The sequence below is a fragment of the Gymnodraco acuticeps genome, unplaced genomic scaffold (genome assembly GCF_902827175.1).
Source record: "Gymnodraco acuticeps unplaced genomic scaffold, fGymAcu1.1, whole genome shotgun sequence".
Classification (NCBI taxonomy): Eukaryota; Metazoa; Chordata; class Actinopteri; order Perciformes; family Bathydraconidae; genus Gymnodraco; species Gymnodraco acuticeps.
Window position 1 is genome coordinate 3,779,631 of NW_022990235.1, and position 21,858 is coordinate 3,801,488.

At 41.6% G+C, this 21,858-nt stretch overlaps 1 protein-coding gene across 5 annotated transcripts; it reads right to left on the reverse strand.

Moving 5' to 3' along the window:
- Positions 1 to 114: 114 nt before the first annotated feature.
- wnk2 (WNK lysine deficient protein kinase 2) lies at positions 115 to 21,808 on the reverse strand. Of its 5 annotated transcripts, none has more exons than XM_034219289.1 (27): positions 20,361 to 21,808; positions 16,367 to 16,539; positions 15,862 to 16,082; positions 15,283 to 15,440; positions 14,503 to 14,591; positions 14,058 to 14,277; positions 13,049 to 13,301; positions 12,463 to 12,767; positions 11,116 to 11,148; positions 10,032 to 10,439; positions 9,282 to 9,845; positions 9,069 to 9,118; positions 8,786 to 8,948; positions 8,584 to 8,700; positions 8,338 to 8,508; positions 7,988 to 8,030; positions 7,737 to 7,877; positions 6,662 to 7,533; positions 6,364 to 6,421; positions 6,198 to 6,262; positions 5,370 to 5,959; positions 5,031 to 5,263; positions 4,707 to 4,940; positions 4,445 to 4,519; positions 3,621 to 3,665; positions 3,186 to 3,508; positions 115 to 2,426 (listed from the first exon to the last, which is right to left on the reverse strand). In XM_034219289.1, the coding sequence occupies exons 1-27, from the start codon at positions 21,033 to 21,035 to the stop codon at positions 2,127 to 2,129; spliced, it is 6,579 nt and encodes a 2,192-aa protein (XP_034075180.1). In that variant the 5' UTR covers positions 21,036 to 21,808; the 3' UTR covers positions 115 to 2,126. The 5 variants fall into 5 exon arrangements, with proteins under 5 accessions (XP_034075180.1, XP_034075179.1, XP_034075182.1 ...); XM_034219288.1 differs by having other exon boundaries at positions 4,421 to 4,519; XM_034219291.1 differs by lacking the exon at positions 10,032 to 10,439 and having other exon boundaries at positions 4,421 to 4,519.
- Between the last annotated feature and the right edge of the window lie 50 nt (positions 21,809 to 21,858).

Here is a 21,858-nt window from a genome sequence, read left to right on the forward strand (position 1 = left end):
CAAAAATAAGCTTCACTGCTGCCCACAGCTTACAATGCAAACTCAGACAACATTAGACAATTTAGGTTCATATGTTCACAATGCACTGAAAATAAAACAAGTACAAGACTAATATTGTATGATGTCAAGCAAATATTAATTTATTATATAAGTATATACAGCTTTTGTGAAATAGTACCAATTTTGGAAAACAGGTGATACAGTGGGCGAAAGGAACCATACACCTAGCTTGCTTTGAAAGCATTAAAGAGATCAAATACATGTGAAAAGCACAAAGAAAAAGCTACATAGGAGACGTTTTCATGAAAATAATAATAATCCATAAACCATCATGGAAGAAATTATACCTTTAAGACAAAATATCATCACACTGTGCAAACATGGAAAGTTTTTTAAAGTGGCACTGCAGTCGGGCAGTTCATTCATCCTAAAGAGCACTGCTTGTACTTTTGTATTATGTGGCTCTGGAAAGGTCTTTCCAAAAATTACAAAATAACCCTTATCATGTCAAAAGTCCTACTGAACAGCATTGTGGGAAATGTAGTTTTCCGTATTTCTCAAGCTTGACCCATACTCTCTCTAATATTAATATGCGAGACATTAATGAATTAGGCAAACGTATTATTCAGCAGTAGCTTTCCTAATAAAAGTTTTACAAGAGCTTTAAGTATTGGAAGTGAAAGTGATGATTGAGGCTGCACTATTGAAATAACTTAAAGCATGACAGTGTAATATTTGTTGGAGATCTTTGAGTTGATTCTGCCATATACATAATTAGCTTTATAAGATGATCATGTGAGGCTAGCGTTGGATAAACATCATCTAGAAAACCTATGCATTGTCATAATAAAATGTCAAACAGTTGTGGCTTCTCATCTATTCATATTCTTTATGAGCCTCTCACATCATCATATCATCAATATGTATCAGACAACAACCAATCACAAAATAATTTCTGTAAAACCACAAAGGCAACCATATGTAAAGCTACAGACGGCATTAGAGGTATGGCATGACAATGACTTTGACTCAAGGTTGAGTCCTTCAGCCCTCCTTGTTGTATTGTTTCAATGCTAGTTTCTCTTTATAACATCCTCTTGAAGCAAACCACATCAACCTGTGCACATTCAGAATATCAGTGTATTCATGCAGGAGGTGGAAGGTTGTAGAGCAAATCCCACAAATAATTACTTCAGTGAACAAGGTTTAGTTTTACAATCTGTGATATTTTATGTCTCAACATGACCAGATAAAAGTATTTTTTTATGTTGTGTTGCTAAATTAGATGTGAAATTCCACATGTATTATTCAAATCACATCAATTACCTTTGGAGGTTAAAGCATATATAGAATATCTGGTATCTGCTTTGAATCTAAAAGCTTCTCTTCATAAAACTGAAACTTCATTTCAAGGCACTCTCACAGGTGTTTTTCCACATGAAGATAAAATTCAAGTTCATTCAAATCTCTTAAAGATATTTCAAGCGCTTGTGCTGGAAGCATTTCATCGATGAAGAATGAAACCTACCCTTGGACTGAGAGCAGAGTAAAGCAACCGGTCCTAGTGACCAGGATGTCAAGTCTTCACAGTGACGGCATGATGGTGGCTAATGAGGTGTTGCATTAAGACACATATCTGCAGCACCGAGCAATGGATTATCTGATGTTATCTGTACAAACACAGAGGCTATGTACAGAGTAGACTCACAATGATTCATATACACACAACCATAGAGGTGATATGAGCAAAAAAACATGAACTATTTATATAAACGTATTATTAATGAACAGTTCATTGTATACATTTAATGAGTGGTAAGATACATTAATAAGCTAAGACAAAAATGTACTATTTTTAGCCCGATTGGTTTTATTAGGCTTCTTTACCTGTACTACTGCCATTACACTGCACTGAAGGATTATACTGCAATATGGACATGAGGTATGTTGATACGAAATAACCAAATCACTTTAAACTCAAGAGTGGATATGAGTATGTACATATGATACACATGCTGGTTAAATATATATATATATATACATACAGTATATGCACATAAGATTGACTAGAACTATAGTGAGATTTATTTTTGGTAACGGAGTTGGAAGACACAATGCTACTTAGGTTACAGAGTCCTGGCTTTTGGGTCCGGCGTCTGATATGATGGAGCTGAAGTCGGGCTGGGGACGTCCTGGGATGAGCATACAGCAGGAAAGGCAAAGGCTCCTGAAGGAAGAGGAAAGAGCAACCCAGGCCACTGGCTAACAGAGAGAGGCGAGGACACGGCCCTGAAAGCAGCAGGAGAGCGAAGCTGACAACTGCCATGGGGCCCAGTGGAGGGGCTGCTAATGATTGTTGACCCCGGGCTATCAGGCCAGGACAGAGAAGCACTGCAGGCCTCCGGACCTGGGGCTGTCCATGATACCTAACAGGGTCAGATAATGGGCCGATTTTTAATTTCACAATAATGATTAACTGCATGTCATAAAATACAATCAATTAGAAAGGGTTATTGCTGCCCATTACATGTAACACTTCCAGGACCAAACTGTACACTTTTATATTTACTAAAGCTAATGGGTAATTACTGTCAGTGTCAGGGAGTAATGAACTAAATATAATCAAACTAGTACTACATCGTGTGTTGTCTTAAAGGTCACCTATTATGCAAAATCCACTTTTTAATGTATTTTATACATCAACGTAATCTGTGTAAATTTCAGGAAAAAAGATTTGCTCTCTTTTTGTCCTGATCCATTTATATAAAAACCTGTCTGAAAATGAGCTGATCAGATTTTGGCCACTTTATGATGTCATAACGATTTTTTGGCTTGTGTAACCATTAGCCAATAACCAACCAAGGTATTTGGAGCCAAACACTTCAGAGACATGTTTTGTATATATCTGAGACCTATAATATATTGATGAAAAACAGTATAATAGGGGACCTTTAACATATACAATAGTTTAAAAATAATTGTAATTTCCCATAATCCTAAACTAATCAAAATGCCTAGTCAATGCGTTTTGTTCTCCACTTCAGGTTACATTATCTAAAGACAGTGGGTATATGCACAACTATCACTGTACCTCTATGATCAACTTAACTTTAAAAATATGTTTTAATCATTTTTGTTTTATATGAATGCAGAGCAAACTGGTGCACAACTAGCATGAGACTCACGTCTGAAGCACTTGTCAGCTGTCCATGTGTTCGATGCATAACCTGATTCCAGAGCTGCTGCCCACTGATGCTCAGAGAGTTGGTACCAGGCCTGTGGGTGACTATAAGCACCTCCTGGGCCCAGTCCTCCATCAGCCGCTGCAAGTCTTCAGACAGGTTGTTTTCATTGGCACTCATGGATAAGCCAGTGTATGTGGCTGTCTTGTTGTTGCTGTTATTTGCCTGAGCTTGGGCCAGTCCTGTCACCGGCTGATGAGAAGGAGGCGTGGCACCGGCAGGCGGCTGCTGGGATGGATTGAAAGCCCCTGGCCCAGCTCCAGATCCTGAAGAGACACAAATACACCCATACCATGAAATCATGTTGTTGAGTTAATTTAACCGATTGAAATCAACCCGCCTTTGAACTCATTTTAGCAAGACAGTCATTTTACGTACTGCTGCCACGCTCTTTGCCGAGACACAGACGCTTCAGTGTTGTCCCTGTAACACAAAAATACTTTATACAAATGTACATTTCCATTAGCTGGTAATAATGTTAAATAACAAGATGCAGTGCAAAACAAAGATGCTCAATACTGCCACAAAACAAAGAACCAAAGTAAAACCAAAGTAACATTCAAAGCAATCAGCCCCCTAAAATAAGTGAGTCCATTTATAAGCAAAATCATGCAAGTGAATTATCCCTATCAATGTGCATTATCAGTTTTAGAGAGATACAAAGATAGAAAGGAGAGGTTAAGAAGCAATGAGAAATTAAAAATGTTATGGCTGATTGGGGTGCATGCAGAAGTCTATTGCTTAGTAATGGTTGGTGGTAAAGTTGAATTGTTCAAATAGCATCTGTATGAGACACTTGAAATGTGAAATAATGCAAATAATTTATTCAAATTAAACTTAATTTTCCAAACCTCAACATTCTGAAAAGGGTAATAGTTAATTAAACAGGAACCGTGAGTATAAATACATATATAATAATAATATATTATAGTTAGTTCAAAATCTCTACTTTACTTTTTTACTTTCATGGGTTTGAAAAAGCCATATATTTTGCGCTATCAAAAATAAAAGATAAAAGAAAGTGGTAAGGATGAGGCAAAGCGTTAAAAACCTGGCAGTGTTGCATAATATTTGGCAAAGACAGAGAAAAATATATCAGTAAGCTGAAAGTAGAGAAATAAAGGATGATGATGACAAACAGACAAATGAAGCTATGCGGGAAGAGAAGAGGTACAAACAGATAGACAAAGACACAGGCCCACTGAGAAATCTAGCTCGTGGCTTGCTACTCGATTTATAGGTCACTCTCTCTGAAGTTTGGGGGTTATTAGACCAGCCTGTAGAGGAGTATAATCAAAGAGGGGAGAAGATAACAGGGTAAGAAGAGCACACACTGAAATACCCAACCTTATTGTAAAAATCCACAGTCATGTATTTGTTACTTATTCTCTGTTGAATATACATGTTTACACTCTTGTATTTGTGTAAAGACTGTCAGGCTAAGATGTTTGGTTGTGTGCTCACCTTGTCCCGGTGGAGCTTGTGTGCCAGTGCCGTCTCCTTGTAGTCCACCGTAAATATTATCAGAAGACAAAGAGCCCTTGAGGGAACAGGGCTGCTGAGTCTGCACAGGCTCTGGCGTTGAGCTGGGAAGGTGACTAGTGCATGACCGAGCCCTCCCTTCATGAGTGGGGAAAGACCCTTTGGCTGGAGAGCCATTTAGGCTCACTGTGGGTTCACTTGTACCTGTAGCAACAACTGAACACACACACACAGGCATCAGAATGGCATACTCATTGTGCCAGTGCTGTAAATATTCAATCTTTGACATTCTTAAAAGTGACTCACCTGTTCTGCTTGAGTCACTACTTTTGGTTGTGACATTTCTAAATTGTTGGACTAGAGGGCTGAGAAGTTTGCCAGGCTTCAGTCTGTGCTTGTTGGACTTCTTCCTACGCCCCGCAGGTGGTGCATCATGAGAAAGACCCAGGCCAGGAGGAGGAGCTTTGCCAAGCCGGCAATACAGCAATTCCACTTCCCCCCGCTGATTGGCCTGCAGCTCAGAGATCTCCCTCAGATGTCTGAGGGGATGGAAGCGGCAGCATAGTGGTCACTTGAAGATAAATAACTACATATTTTCATGAAAAGACATTTAATAAGGCCAAAAGAAACTATGGCTATACTCACTTCTCCCTGAGTCTCTGTAGTTCCCTCTTCATGTCTGAGTCCTCCATCTCTGAGTCATTATCGCTGCTGGCATAGGCCGAGCCGTGCATGCCTCCATGCCTGCTTGGTGAGTCAGAGCTCTGCACACTGCTGCTGCGCCCTGAGCGACGGAGGAATGCCACTGCCCTCTTCATGAGGTCACTTCCTCTGCGCTCAGAGCGAGTATGTTGTGACGGGGTGGCAGGAGCCATCTTTGCAGGACTGCTCTCAGCCCCTGAGTCTGAGGACAGGAAACGAGCATGGACCGTGACATCCACAGCAACAGAGTTGGATGTCACGGCCCGAGGCAGAGTTTCCCTCTTGGCCATTGATGGAGGTGTGTCCAGGTAGAAATCTGGCGGGGCAGAGTATCGGCTGCAACGCATCCTCTGAGTCATCTCATCTTCTGTGCTAACCACAGAGAAACGGCCAATTGTGGTGGATTCTGATAAGGCCTCAGCCTGGATGTAGTCCTCACTGTACCCTACAGGGTGTGCTGGTGAGGCAGCGCTGCTCCAGCTCCTCCGCTTCACATCTAGTCTGTTGGCTACTTCAGGAGGAACAGAGATGATCTGCAAAAAGAAAAGAGCAAATCAGCTAAACACAAGGCATTGTGCAATGCTTCTGTTAGAGCATATGCAGTTGAACTCATCTAAAAACACAATTATACTTGCCCCTTAAAACTACAGTTAGCTAAATACCTTTTTTGTCATATTTGCTGAAACTTCTCTCAGTGATATTTTCAGCAATATGACAAAGTTACCAACTGTGTTTAAATGTGTTTAAATGAGTAAAATCTCGTAATCGTACTTTAAATCGGCCTCTTGTTCCAGAGCAGGAGGTGGAGTGAGGAACGTGTCTTCTTGACAGGGAAGCTGCAAACATTTCAACAACAATGATCACCGTGGCAATGCCAAAATCAACAAATAGTTAATGATAGCAGGTTGTTAGATTGATTAGTGTGTGTTGTACATACCACACACAGCTGAGTCACTCAATGTGCTCAAACTATCCATTCTCTCTGGAATTTGAGGCTAAGGTGAGAGATGAACAAAACAAGGAATTATTAATTACGATAAAACTGTTTATTACTTTTTTATTATACACCTGTTAATGTAGACACAATCTTTAGTTGATCTCTAACTAAATATTTCTCATGAGATCTTACTGTAGATAAAATCTTACTCTAAAATTAGAAAGTGTTTTTTTTTTAATGCAACTAAAATACTGTATATTTTCATTCAGTTTAACAAGTCACTGTGGATTGTACTTACTAGCTGTTCTCCTACCCTGTAGCGGCCCTCCCCTATCGGCCCCGGCGTGCTGTTTCCGGACCCTCCTGTGGCACTATCTGGACCCGGAGGAGACTGTATGTACTCGGTGCAGGAGCCCGGGGTCTCTGCAGCACTGCCCGATGGATACATGGGAGCATATTCCTGGTAGAGCAGGTTCCTCAGCTTCTCATCCAGTGTTTTTATAGTGCTGTCCACAAAGCCTCCACGGCCAAGCCTTCCTTCACCATCTAACTCACCATGCCCTGCGCCGTGCTGGGATGGCGCAGGGCTCTGGGGTACCGAGGACATTTTGGTTCCTCCCACGCTGGAAAAAGGCTGGTGAAGCACCACAGGTTGCTGTGGGCGCTCGCTGCGTACGGCCGAGGCATAGGAGACAGACGGAGGATCTTTGGCTGAACATGGCTCCTGGAGTGGAAGTGGAGCGAGAGGAGGCACAGCCTGTAAACCGCTCACATCCAGAGATAAGGGCATAACCAGAGGGCAGCAGGGCACTTCGTCAGCCATAGCAACAGCGTATGACATGTCGGGCATCTGCAGAGTTGCATGAATTGGAGAGACGGATTCCGAAGGGGATCCCCGTGACTCATCAATCGGGAAAGACGTATGTGGGGATGACGGGGGCAAAGTTTGTGCTTTGGCGGGCTGAGCATGATGAACACTGGGCTGCACCGAGCTGCCAGCAGGCACCCCTGATGTCACTGACTGAAGGGTCGGGGGAGCAGAAACAGGGGGAGACAGGGTAGCTAAGAAAAGAGGGTCTGTGTTGGACATTATCGGAGGGCTACAGAATCCATAGACGTCATAGGTGAAGCCTCCACTTCCACCAGACATTGTGGAAGACGACCCTTCTTCTGCAGGACACAAAAATCAAGATGAGAGAAAATTCTTTCAATTAGTGTAAATATATACCAACTTTTTTTGAAACCTTTTATTTAAAAGCTATTATTGCACACCAGAGCTTTAGGCTGCAATTCATCCAGCTGCCACAAAGTAGTGCTATTGTTCTATGAAGCTGTATAAGTTGGCTGAAATTGCTCTGTAGCAACAAAGTCACCTCTGGGTTTTGCAGTGACACTGTCAGCAGGCTGGGTAGTGGTGGAACTGCATGGAGACTGTGTAACAGTCCCATCAGACGGGGTCTCCTGGCTGGATGTGGGCGTCTCCTCAACAGGGCAAATTATGAACCATCGCTTTCCTGTGTGAAGAATTGTTCAAACAATTTCCACTTATTTTCTTCCAGGAGAATGTGACATTCAAAATGAAGACATGCAGATGGATACAATATGAAGGGCATTATTGTTTTACCGTTCTGCTGATAGACAGGCTGATGTGCTCCAGGTTGCTGATACTGCAGAGAGAAAGACAGATGACAATGAGCTAAGTCAATATTATTCTTGCCATTCTGTATTTAAATATCTATAACCATATTTGATTGAGGGAGTAATGAACTACATATAATCCAAATAATATTTGCAGTCAATTCGAATAGTTCAACTTAATTAATATTTGCATACTGATTCAGGTAGCTAAATTACCAAGGAAAGTAATGATCAAGCTGTTATACTGTCTTAAAATATGAAAGTTTAGGACATTTTTAGTTGTTTAGATTGCACAAGTCAAGCGTTACAAAAGTTGACGAGTATAGTCCCTCTTACCTCTCCTGCCAGTCCTTCAAATATCTGGAATTGTTCAGGACTACAACTTAGGGCGGAGACCCTTTCTCCCTCAATATCTTCATTCAGCATGTCTTCAGCTTTATCCACAATGTCCTTTAGCTGGTCAATGAAGATCTCTTTCTCTATCAGTAAGATAAACCCATTCCCTACCTGTAAGCATACAATTTAAAATATGTTAAACAGTGTCATAAATATAACCAAATAATTGTAAAAGCTTCAACTAACCATGTAAGTGGCAATTTCCTCTGGAGCATCTCCATCCAGATCAAATTTAAAGGTCACCATTTTGTGGTTGTGTGTCTCCAGCTGGCATTCAACCATTTTATCACCAGTGTTGCAAACCTGTGTGTGCAGGAAATACACTTAACAATCATACAACTCACAATTTGTAAAAAACTATAACTTCAAAAATGACAGCATGACTCACATTTAGCATGCTCAGTTTGGGTTTGCTGGTCCTCTCTTGCCGGGAGCGTGTGCGGGCAGACTTGCGGTGATGCTTCCTGGGTTTTCCGTCCCCCTTCCCTCCACTAGCCAAGCTGTCATAGCCATCACTTGTTTCCTTACCAGATGCCACATCAGAGTTAAAACTATAAAATAAAAAGTTTAACACTTTATCACCTCTATGTCGGTGTCAGCATTTTCATCACACAAAGTTCTATAGAATCTGTTAATAGCTGAAAAAACTGTGAAAATCTTGACACACACACCTGTCATAGGCATAATTGGGTAAACCTATGGGTTTGTCTTGAAGCGCATCCTGAAGACAGAGAATTGTGCATGTACAAAACAGTTAGGAGACCTTGGTAGAAGTTTCATTATCTACAGAAGGGATTCTTGCAAGAATATATAAAACATGCTCTTTTAGTAAGTATATATGCATATGTGTATTGATCAATATTACACGCAAAAAACATACACACCTCTAGACAGGACTCTTGTTGAAGGGTGCCGGATGCAGAGGTGGACTCAAAGTTTTGCTGAGTTGTGGCCACGCTGGCACTCTCAGACACTGAGCCTGCTGTCTGGATGCCAGCAGGCTGCAGAACTGCAGCTGGGACAGAAGCTGCAACAGGGGCTGGGGCTAAGCTTTTCGATAAGTCTTTTGGTGATTCAAAAGGGAGATCTGATGCAGAAATTGGTGCTTGAACTGGGGCTATCGTTTGCACTGCCGTCGGAACTTGTATTGGGACTGACAGTGGGTCATTAACAAAGGTTGGATCCATAGTTTGAGGCATGACTTCAGCTTGATCTGATGCTGAAAGCTGTTGGTTTTGTGCTGCGACCAGAGCTGGTGTTTGTGTTTGGGACTGCGTTTCAACTAGAGCTGGACCTAAGATTGAGGCTGCAGTTGAAACTGTAGGAGCACTTGTTAAGTCTTGGACAGCTGTAGACATTTCTGCATCTACTCCACTTTCCCAGAGACGAGTCTGTACAGCAGGCAACCCAGGGTGGATCAGGGCAACATTACCCTGTGGTGGAATCATCTGTACCAGGAAACAATAGCACATTTAGGGAATTGTTCATCAATAAATTACAACTGGTTCATATTTACCTCTAAGTCCCTAAACACAAGCCCTGCATGAATTATATCAACAAGACACATTGCTACCTTAGTATTAGAGATTTCCCATGGCCCAACCACAACAGTGAGAACTAAGCTAAATATTCACCTGAACAGGCGGCTGAGCCAATTCCTGCTCAGGGTAGGGGGCAGGGTATGGGATAGGTTGTACCTGGGAGAAAGGTAATGAATGGGTGGTATGGAAGCTAAAGTTTGTCTGAGATGTCAGAGGGCCGCCCTGCTGCTGAGGCACTGCAGAGGACATGTACATAGCTAAAAGTGGAATAGGGAGTGCAAAGTTAGGCATGTGCTGAGGTGTGGACAGAGGGGTCTGAGGGGACCCGAGAGAGGACAGGGCAGAGTGAGAGGTCAGAGTAAGGAAGGGTTGGTGGAGTAAGGGTGAGTAATGGGAGCTAGACATAAGAGGGCCACTGCTGCTGTAGGCACATGGCAGAGGAGTAAGGGGGATGGAGGAGGGCTTGAGGCACCCTATTTGAACAGGATATGGTGAGGAAAACTGGGAAAGAATGGAAAATGATCAAAAATGAACAAAGGCAACCAGTCGATGGAAATAACATTCAGATAGGCCCTTTATGTATGACCTACTAACATCTGTAAAATGTTTCTACCAAGTTATCTACCATAATTTGTTGTTTCTAAGCAAATTCACACATAATTTACATTTGCCACCCATTTTCTTTTATTCTATGCAAGCAAGGGTATGAAAATATTGCTTCCTGTAGCGAAGCAAATTTGCATCTTTGCATCGTGGGAATTTGAAGTTTGGTGAACTTTCACGCAAATATCGCCATGGCAGGGGATGGTCACTGGTCTTTATGTGTGACTGTGCGCTAATGCTTCTACAACGCACCTGTGTGCTGATCTCATGGGGCAGGAGCGGGGGAGGAGTACTGGACACTGACTGTGAAAAACTGGTAGGTGTGTCAGCAGGACTCAGGTGAGGTGTGGTCTGCTCAGCAGATAACAGCTACGAAAACAATGCAACAAGCTATAAGCTGTGTGATAGAAATACAAAGTGATTTCTGCATTAAACTTAAGAAATTGTAGTCTAAGCTCCACTTTAAAAAAGGGAGCTGCGTGGCAGGCAGACTTCATTTGATCCAACTATTCTGTGGTGTTTGTAGTGTATGTACTGTAGCCCACAGTTAAGTTAAAATAAATGTTTGCCATACCTGGGGCAGGACAGCAGCTTGTTGAAGTTTGCACTAAATGGAGTAAAGGCAAATGGGAAGGAAACAAATGTAAAACCATTTACATTGACATATACACACAAACAAATACTGTACAATATGTGATGAGGAACTTAAAATGGGTATCAGATGCAGTTTGTACCCACCTCACATGCAGATATAACTCAAAATAGTGGGCTTTCAGATAGCTGGTACCACTAAATAGCACAATAATCTCCTCCATGTTGAAATGTTTTGGCTATCTGTAACAGGTGACACTGAATGCCGATGATAGAATCAGTATCTCTAAATATCAAACAAGCATTTGGGACAATTCTCTCTGTTGGCAAGTGTTGACTTCCAAGGTTTGGCCTTCTACTTCTGCTTTTTTGTGTCTCACTTAAGCTGTTGCCAGGGCCTGTCGCAGTTGGTGCATGCAGTACCTGCTCCTGGGTGGGTTGGTCAGTAAACTGTGGCTGTGGATTGGGGTATGCAGCTGGGAAGCTCTGTGCTGTCTGCCTACTCTGGTGCATAGTAGTGGCTGGTGTAGATGGATCCGAAATAGTCTGTCAGAAAACATATAGTGGGGTTTACATGCATTGGGCCCTGTACATGGTCATGTTTGTGTAATTTAACAAGTAATGCGATAGAAGATGATGTGATGGAAAAGTGGATCAGAAGAGATATCCACCCTCATATTAACTCAGTGAGAGCACAATTTTGAGGGTGGGGAAAGATGTGAAGGGGAAGTCACTGGGTCTGGTTGACTGTTTGAGAATAGGGCCAAAAAGAAAAAGAAAAGTGTATGTAGGAGATGTGGGTGAGCCGGGGTTAGAGACTGAAGATAAATTAAAAGATGTGGAGAAAAAGTGTATATTTTTGTGTCACAGAGATGCTCCTCCCTTTGTCTTAACCATCATGAGGAGAGACATGCAAGCCTTTCATTGGCGGTGGGGGCTGTGACGCTCAGACGGAGGGAGGAGGGAGGCAGTAAACTCAGGGAACGCAGAGGTGAATTGAAATGACTTGCTGAGGCATGATGTGAGTGTGTATGTGGGGGCATTTGAGAAGATAATAATGATGGATTATGGGCTGAGTTAGAGGATACGAAGCCTGTGGCATGCGCTGAGTTCTATGCTATTGGTTAAGCTAGATCCTGTGGTGGACATAGAGAGGGGCTTTTATTCATTGTCTTAGTGAGAGAGGGTTTTCTAACCTTAATGCCTGACATGGTAGGACCTTCTAACACACTGTTGTCATAACATACAAGTTGCAGTGTAAAATTCCAAAGATTTCAATGAAAAAAGTTACAAAAGTTTCCACAGAGAAATTAGAAATACTGTCACTCACGGTTTGAGACCGATAAGGCCCCTGGTGCAGTTGTGCTGCAGGTTGATGATAGGCCCCAGAATGCAGCTGATCTGTGGTTTGCTGGTAGGCCCCCTGGTGTAATTGAGAGGATGTCTGTGTGTAGCTTTCTTGAGAGGCCTGTGCTGTGGGTTGCTGGTATGGCCCCTGGTGTTGAGGCTCAACCAGAGCAGGAGGACTGTAGATCATCTGAGCTGTGGAGATGGGCTCTGGAAGCGATTGGTTGAAGATACTCTGCTGATTATTTAGATCATCTAATTGCATGGCAGGGCCCACTCCGCTGTCAGCTGTAATAACAGAGTGAATAAAACATTACATTTCTCAACAACGTCCTCTGCAGGAAGGACGGACACAGAGAAAGGACAGGGGAAAAATCTCATTAAAATTCAAAAGCTGGGTGATGATGTCTTATGATGACTAATCGGTCTTACTCGGATGCTGCAGTCTCATTTACTTTCAAATATACCAATTTAACGATTCATAGCAGTGTGTCCTGTCCTGTTAATGGATTCATGAGTTTGTATGATGTAGGATACGTTCATGTGTTTTACTGATTGCACGTTCTCACCTGTGGAAGACGTGGTGGCTGGCACGGTGCAGACCAGAGTCTGCTGCTCCACCTCCTGTTCCTCACCATCTGTCGTAGCTAATGTGGCTGCCTGTGGCACGGCGGGTCCGAGCACCGTCAGGAGGTTCGGCTGCGGCTTCTTCACAGCTGGAGAGACAGTCCGCTCCCTTTTCCATTTAATGAAAGCCACGCGGTCCCGGATGGACTTCCCAACTATCTTTACATCACAGTCCAGAAAAAAACCTGATTCCACCTACAGGACACAGGTTAGATGATCACTGCAGCTAAGAACAAACTAAGGTTGTAATTCCACAGTATATGTAATCAATAAACAAATTGACATTCATTACATGGGAGAGCACAGATCAACCGATCAGTTGCCTTTAGTTTTAATCAATAATTACATCAAGCGTATGATTACTGACATGACCACTAAACCAGATACATTACACCTAACTAAAAGGGCCCAGGATTGTGTTCGAAAGTAAAGACTGTATTATAACAAGACACTTCTGTATAAAGAACCCTTTGTAGTGCATTTATACTACATAGTTAATAATCCACAACAAGTTGTCCTGATATATAAAGGCATCTCTTTGAATTACCTCCACTCCCTCATTGTGTGTCACCGTGCCTAGAAGAACAAAGAAGTATTGTTGCTATGGTTACCTGCAGCTTCATCTTCCTTACGCACTGAATTGAAGCTATTTTTGAAGTGTCAATGAATTTCAACAGACACAAGCCAGTCAATAAAAAATTGGTATTTTCTAAGAGTCGACAAATGAAGTTTGTGGGACAGAAAAGTGAGTTAGGGCCGGTGAAAAAGCAAAGGTCAATAGACATCCAAACAAGTCTTAAGACAAAAGGGATCAGTCCTTTGTTTAGATCTCCTGATTGTTCTAGTGTAGTACACCTATATACCCCCAATGGCATAAACGTTACAACTATTTTCTGTGCATATTTATCAAAATACAATGATTATTTTTGGTAATTCAAAGATTTTGTTTACCATTTCTTGGGCAACAACCTCTGGGACCTCATTTTCCAAGTCAAAGGAAAACTCGATGGCACCAGTTTCCTTGTACTTCCCCTTCAGCTTTTTTGTATCCTCAACCCACAGCTTCAAGGCAATGGATGCTTTCTTGCCATCATCGTCTTCATTAAGCTCTACCCTCACGCCTGTATCCTCTGCAAAAAAGGCGTGATTCAGGAGGTCCTTGATGGAGTACCTGCAGGAAACAAACAAACATCAGATACTGCCCTGGGCTACGGACCACGATGATAGTGACCTCACATCAATGATGCATAACACACAATAACATTGACTGGGCCAGAGCCAAATAATGGTATTGACGTCACACAGGAACAGAAACAAAACAACACAGGGTTTTGTTAAAAGTCAGCCTCTATCTATATACAATATGCGTCACTGCCAAAGGTCCAGCTCCCCTTACCTTTCTTCCCATCTGTGGCAGATACATTCCCCAATTATTTCCTTGATTTCTGGGTCACTGACTTTGCCGTAGCTAGCAGGTTTTACCCCCTGCAATACAAACAAGCATTAGCATTTATCAACTCAAGAAATTACAAATAGCAGTCCTTAGTGTGTGACTACATACCAGGAAGTACAGAACGTGCTGTCTGCAGGGTAATAAAACATACATTCAAAACCCATTTCTCCCTGGAACCTTGACTCTGGGGATTAAAGATCTACTGCGGTACAATAGGTTTTCTTTGGCACTGAAAATATTGAGTGTTGAAATTAAATGAGAAAGGATTCAAAGTGTAAGACGGAGTCATTTTTTAAATAAAAAAACATTTAACTTTTGCTAGTTAAGGTCAGACTAAATGTGTGTATGCACTGAAAACATATTAAATAATGTAATGTAATTCTTAAGATGTAAATTCACCCTTGCTTTGATGACTAGTAGTTTTGGCAGCTTATGTTAGCAAACATTTCTACATCTCACTTTATAACTCTTAATGAGATTTCAAGACATACTTTAACAATGAATAAATGTGGGCAGGTGTCATCAATTGTTAACAAGTTAAAGATTGTGTGGTTATTCAGAAGACATTCCATCAAAAAGCATTTGATTATTTATCGTGAAAACAATCATTGGCTGCAAACCCTGTAAATGTCTCCAGTCGACATTTATTTATTTCATTAAGGACAGCTAATCCTGACTTAAAGCAGTTGTAATAGAATTTGACAGTCTTAAATGTGATCTTACACTGGTGACTTTTCGGTAGATCTGAGCAGCATTTTGACACTCAGAGTAGGGATATTCTGAGGTGGCCATCTCCAGCATACACATCCCAAAGGCGTAGACATCCACAGACTCATCATAGTGCTCCTCATACATCTCTGGGGCCATGAACTCAGGAGTGCCTAGAGAATAATGCAAGAAAACACAGATAAATGATAAAGTAAAATGCAGTTTTAAGCGTGTCATCCTATTTCAGAGGGATCAATATCAGTGTCAAGGACTGAAACCCAACACAGCTGTTTTTAGTAATCACTCACAAGACAGAGAGAAATTGTTGGGATGCAACTTTGAAACTTTGATTTGATGTTAATCTTTGTTTTAAAAAAACGTGTTTAATGAAAGTTTAAGGGCCAGATATTTCCCTCAGGAGTTGTTGGTCTTACATACTCCAGAGTCAGAGTCAAAACAAATTAATGCAAATGTTGCTCTGTATCATTTCCCATATCATTTTAAAAGGTGATAATGTTTCAACTGGAGCAGAGGGCATAAAGAGTTACTGCAGGTTTAAAATATATCTCTCATAAAGACAAGGACTTCACTTACCGATAACACTTTTAGCAAAAGAGGCCCTTTTCAGTGTCGCTAGGCCCAGATCGCCTATTTTGACAGAGCCTGTAGGACCAGTGATGAAGATGTTGTCACACTTCAGATCTCTGTGGATGATTGGAGGGGTCCTTGTGTGGAGGAAGTGGAGGCCTTTGAGAATCTGCCTGCACCAGCTCCTAAGAACTTTAGGCTTCATCACCTTAAAGCGCTTCAGATACCTGTGGGACGAAGGAGATGTTCAAGTTGTCACCAGGTAAATACTTTTCGGGTTCAAACCACATTGACTAAAAATAAAGGCAATATGTATAAAACTTGATACACATGATGTTGGTCATTAAACTGTAAGGTGAACTAATATTAGGAGACTAATATGTGCAACTTACAATCTGTGATTTACTGATGGGTATAAGGATGAAAAGGACACACATGAGCTAAGACGGAAAACATACCATGACTTCACCAATATCAATAATTATAGAAAAGGGTTTTAATATAAACTTACGTTTTAAGTGTCCCTGAGGTCATCAGCTCTGTCACCAGAACGATACATTTTTTCCCTTTAACCGGTGATTCCCAGAAGTCATAAAATCGCACGATGTTGGGATGCTGGAGAGCCTTTAACATCTCTGCCTCCTCTTTGAACCTCTGTCTCTCGACTTTTGATAGTTTCCGTTCCTAGGAAAAAAAAATGTTGAATGTAAAATAATGAATTCTAGGTTCACCCACTCACTTTTGTCAGTATGCTAGAGCCTTATCATAGGAGAAGCTCCAGTGCTGTTTAATTTATCCAAATTGAACAAGTTGTGGAGGGGGAGGAAGAAGTTGCTGAATCATCGTCGTTTTCAGTGTTTTTCGAATATTCTGACAAGAGGTAAAGGAAGATAAAAATCCCCTTTAAACCTTCTTTAAATAGTGTACCATTCCTTCAGATGTGGGCACTCCGTTACAAATGCCTGTGGCTCATGTTAAGAGTGAACACAGCATTGGCATTTTGGTATGTAAACATGCAGGACTGAACCATCTACTTAATTTGATCTGTGTGTAAAACACAGGACTCAATAAACTCACCCATTGTGAGTAAAATCCTGAGTGGTGTGATACAGAGACAAACACATCTGTCATGCCGGATAAACAAAAGATTATATTTCATTATAACGTATTTTTAATCAGTTAATGTCAAATCTGCTGCTGGTTAAAAATAAAAAAGCAATATAAGAAAATAACAATAAGAGTTTTAAACAGCCACTGGAGATTCCTTCTCATCCATCAAAGAATACAAGACATAAAAAGGAACATAATCATTAATGTTAATGTTCAATTCTTCAGAGTTTAAATTGATCTTTGGGTAACACGCCTGAGTGAATCCTTGTATACTCGATCAATATTTTGGCCCCTGCCTTCCCTGAACCACTGTATAAATAGTAAAACAGCTGACGGGCGAACATCCTACATTTCTGTTCTCTCCAGTCAGCATGGCAGATACAACCCAATGGCCTCAGCCTCCACAAAATGCTGAATGACCTCTGGATTTTTTTCCTGCTGTCTCAATGCACACATTTTAATGGCAACGATAATGTTGAATGTAGTATTTCAAATGTCTGGAATTCAACAAAAACCTCTTGTACATCACTTCGCATTGATTGTTGACTGATGCTGGGGAATCAGATTTCATTCAGTGTGGACTGAATGACCTATGCAGTGTGCAGCATTACATGCTCGATTACGAGCGGCATCGTGAAGGATATGCCTCACCTGCTTCAGCCCTTTTCATAATGGTGATTCTCATTAGTAACAAATATATTACAATAAAACTATCTTTCTGGTAACATTGTCCAATTTTCCAGGAGGTTTATGTACAGGTTAGTAATGGTTCTTGGCAGAGAGAAGGTCTGAGCAGGGTGTGGCACACAACAAAGAATCTTCATTTTGAACAATAAAAGCATAGAACAACAATATATGAACAGCAGGTTTTTCTCAATAAGTGTGTATTGATGAAGAGAATAATGCTGAAATGAATATAAATATAGTATTCTTGAATTGCTGTGTATGAAACACTATGAGTGTATCTTGCTGTCCTTAGCTGAACCACTCTCCTCTCTCTTTCTGTCTTGGTGCAGAGGGCTGCATCAGCAAGATTCACTCTCCACTCTCCAGTTTTAGTATTCCTAATTAAGCCATCAAACACGACAAATAATGTGCAACAGTGAGACACAGTTCTCAAGCTGGTGAAATGTTTTGGCAGTTTACTGAATTAGGTTGCATCATTTGCTCACTTTGGGTAACAAATTGCTGTTTAATAATCATTCATTGAATAAATAAGTAACAAGTCCAGCAGGTTGTTCTGCTCCACAACAAGCACTGGCGTCTTTTTAAATCTGATTTATAAACCTTTTAATGAAAATCTATGTATTTTGCTGTCTCATTCTTAGTTTTACCCTCAAACACACACAGTATCTATATATCTATTTAAGTTGCAGCAGCATTGTGTGAGTCATGCACACAAGCTCTGCAGGGCAAGGCCTTATTTCTAGGGACAGAATGGTTGAATCATCACTAAATCTCATAAAAACCTGCTCAGACGCAAATAGTTACTCTAAAAAAACATTAGGGCCTTACCCGTGAAGACTTGGATACTAAACGTATACTCAAAGCTGAGAGGAACCAGGCTAAAATGTGGGTTGAAGCCAGGACAATTCATCACCTTTTGCACAATCATTTAGGAACACATTTCCTTAATTCCAACAAGGGTTGATTGAAGTTGCCCATGCAAATAATGCTCGTTATATGTATAATATACATGTGCATAAAAAAGAAATGGTGAACTTCACGTAGCCTCACTTGAATCTGGAGGGACCTGTGTTGTTGCCAACAAAAAGCTGTGAGATAAGCACAACGTAATAGTGATTTCATTCTGTGTCTAAACCTTATTGAGTTGTGCTGTGATTACTTATTCCCCCGGGCCTGATGGGGTGAACCTGAGTTCTGCAACAGTAGGAAGACAAAAAAAAAGCATCAGCTCTGGTCGTTATCAAGCCGCACCAAACCTATAAAATACTGCTGCAGGGCTGCGTCTCAAAGTCACAACCAGTATCCTCATTATGGTCACTTTAAGATAGACTGAAGTTCATAAATGTATGTTGAGCTCCAATACACAGGTAGCTAGCGCATTGACTCAAACAACGCATCTAATCGAAGTCTGATTAAAAAAATATTTGATGGGAGAAAATGTAATGATGTTTTAATGACTTATTTCCAAGAAACTCATGAGCACATCACTGGTAAACACAATATTTAAAGTAGTGCTTTAGCATGACTCAGTCTTAGACAACTGTCCATTATATCAACTAATAGAAGATGTGAACTATTGACAGTGGCTGAACCAAATCCCAGGGTCGTTTCCCTGGTAGTAATTTGCTCTATGCAGGCTGTAAAAGCTTAGCAAATATAAATCCTAAAAGTTGATACATTAGTTAGTGATACAGTAAGCTGTCACTGCTATGTTTGTATTAGCTCCATGCTAAAATGATGACTAATTAAAGTGTCAAAAGATTACCTGGCAACACTGTGAATGGGCTAAACACTGTTAAGGTGTGAATGCTGAAATACTTTGATTTAATTTAGTTATATCTCAAGGAAGTATACAGCTGAACATTTGAAAATTAAAGTCTCATAATGTCTTTGATAAACACAAAACTACATGATAAAGAAACATTAAGGGTGGGAATTATGAGAGGAAAGGCTGGAGCAAAGTGAGTGCTGACAAAGAGAACATGACTGACAGTCACCTCCTCCTCACTATGCCCTGTAACATTACTCTGAATAATGCCTTTTCTCAGTTCCCCCATATGGAAACAAACGCAGTAATTCATCTGGTGCTGTAAAGCATATAGTACCTCAGCAATATCAGAGTATAAAAACAATGGAACAGAACTATTCTGTTGATACAAATCTTTAAATCAATGAAAAATAAAAACACAACTAACTGCAGACTTCATCAATTTCAACCTGCTCTTTAAATGGTTGACCCTAGTTATGACAATAAAAGCCAAGAAATACAAATAAATAGACAGATAATCTGACAATTATTCACATTCACTCTATAGGGTGGATTTTGAGGCATCTGTAAGAAGTTAGTGACACTTTGTCATGCAAGGTGCATATGACGCTTTACTGGTATACCTGAGAGACTCCTGACGGAGAGTTTGAAAAAAACCTAGAATTAATTAAGTAGCAGTATCATTAAACAAGTCCTTTGTTTTCTTGAGAGAAACATCTTGGGTTACCTTTGGCTGCAAAATGACTTTTTGGGCTCATTGTTGTTTTTTAACAAACCACTACCCACAGTGCTGTTAGAGATAAATAATCATATAATAATAATAATAATAATAATAATAATAATAATAATGGGTTTCATTTGTGATGCACTTCATATTTGAAGACAAATCCCGAAGTGCTATCAGTGGCTAATGTTGGCCTTGAATGATGAATGAACCCACCTGGAGTTCACACCATGCCACTTCGACCCAGGTGTCGGTGTCAAGACCTTTATAGACAGTCTTGAAGGACCCTCTTCCCAGCTCAATGTCAAACTTGAGAAAGCGCCCTCCAGGTGAAGTGGACACAGCCTTCATCCCTGGCTCCTCTTCGTTCTCGTCACTTCCGGCTTTACCTGAAACGTCCGAAGGCGCCACCTCTACCTTTGGCTCGGCTTCGCTCCGGTGTCTCTTCTCCTCATCTGCACTCTCTGAGGGGTTGTCCTTCTTCCCCACCTGGCTCTCCGTGCTGGACGTCTCCTGGAGGCCCAGGCGGGTTCCTTGCAGAACCCGGGTTCGAGTCCTATCAACGATGGTCCTCAGGTCAATGTTCAGCACCGGGCTGCTGTTGACAGGCTCCGGCGTGTCCACCGGCTGCTGCTCCTCGGAGTCTGACAACCACAAACTCCGCCGGATGAACCTCTGGCGGACCAGCGCGCGGTAGTCTGTGGAGGGGTATGCGCTGGGGTCACTGGCTCCTCGCAGGGCTGCCATTTGGATGTTATTGACATTGTGGTCCGTCCCATTCTGATATATAGCCCTATTGCCGTTTGCATTAATGTCCGAATCTAAATTGGGTGCTGAGGAAAATGTGGATCCCAGTGGCGGATCGTTACTGGAATGATCCGCCAAATCCATCCCTGCTGCTCTGTTAAGCGCTTATCGTAGACATAGTGCAGAGAGGATGATGCTCCTCTCCCGGCGGTGAGAGAGTTTACTGCCTATCTGCAAAACTCGCATGCAGTGACGCAGTTCGCCAGCTCAGGATGGATGTATGGCCTTATGCTTCAAATGTGTTTAGGAAACATAACACCCCCACAAAATGTCCAGCTCGGAGGATGCGCGCATTGCCACCTCACGCCCCGGTCCACCTTGCTGCAATACAGCACGGAGCTATTCAAGTTAAACCTAATGTCATTGCCAGGTCAACATATATGAGCTCACGAACACAGTTCCCTCCACATTGTATAAGGTCTGCTCCAGCGCAAATAGGCTATATAATGTGTTCCGCAGACAAACCGCTGGCCTGTGTGAACAGAGGATGTTTAGGCTGTTTCGCTCACTAATCCCTGCAAAGTCACATCACGGGAAGACCAATAGCGCAGCTGTCATCCCCTGTAAACACTCATCCAGCGTTTGATGCAAATAAATAGCAGGTGTTCCGGGTGAAAATGAGTTCCGAGAAGTGCGACCTCAGCTTCTTTGCGTCGCTCCTTTAACTATCCTCCGTACTCTCCTTACAGTCCCGGGGAGTGCAGGATAGAAGCGATTATCAGAGATGTCTCACTGCGGCACAGTTTCCCTCAGGTCAAATACATCTGCTCATCTGTCGTGCAGTTTATATGACTGCTGTCTTCCTGTATTTAATCTCGTCCAGGTTTAGGAAAACTAGAATATTTCACTGCACAACCCACGCCCCTAGCAACAACACGTATCCAATAACTCGGCACGCTTTTAGGCG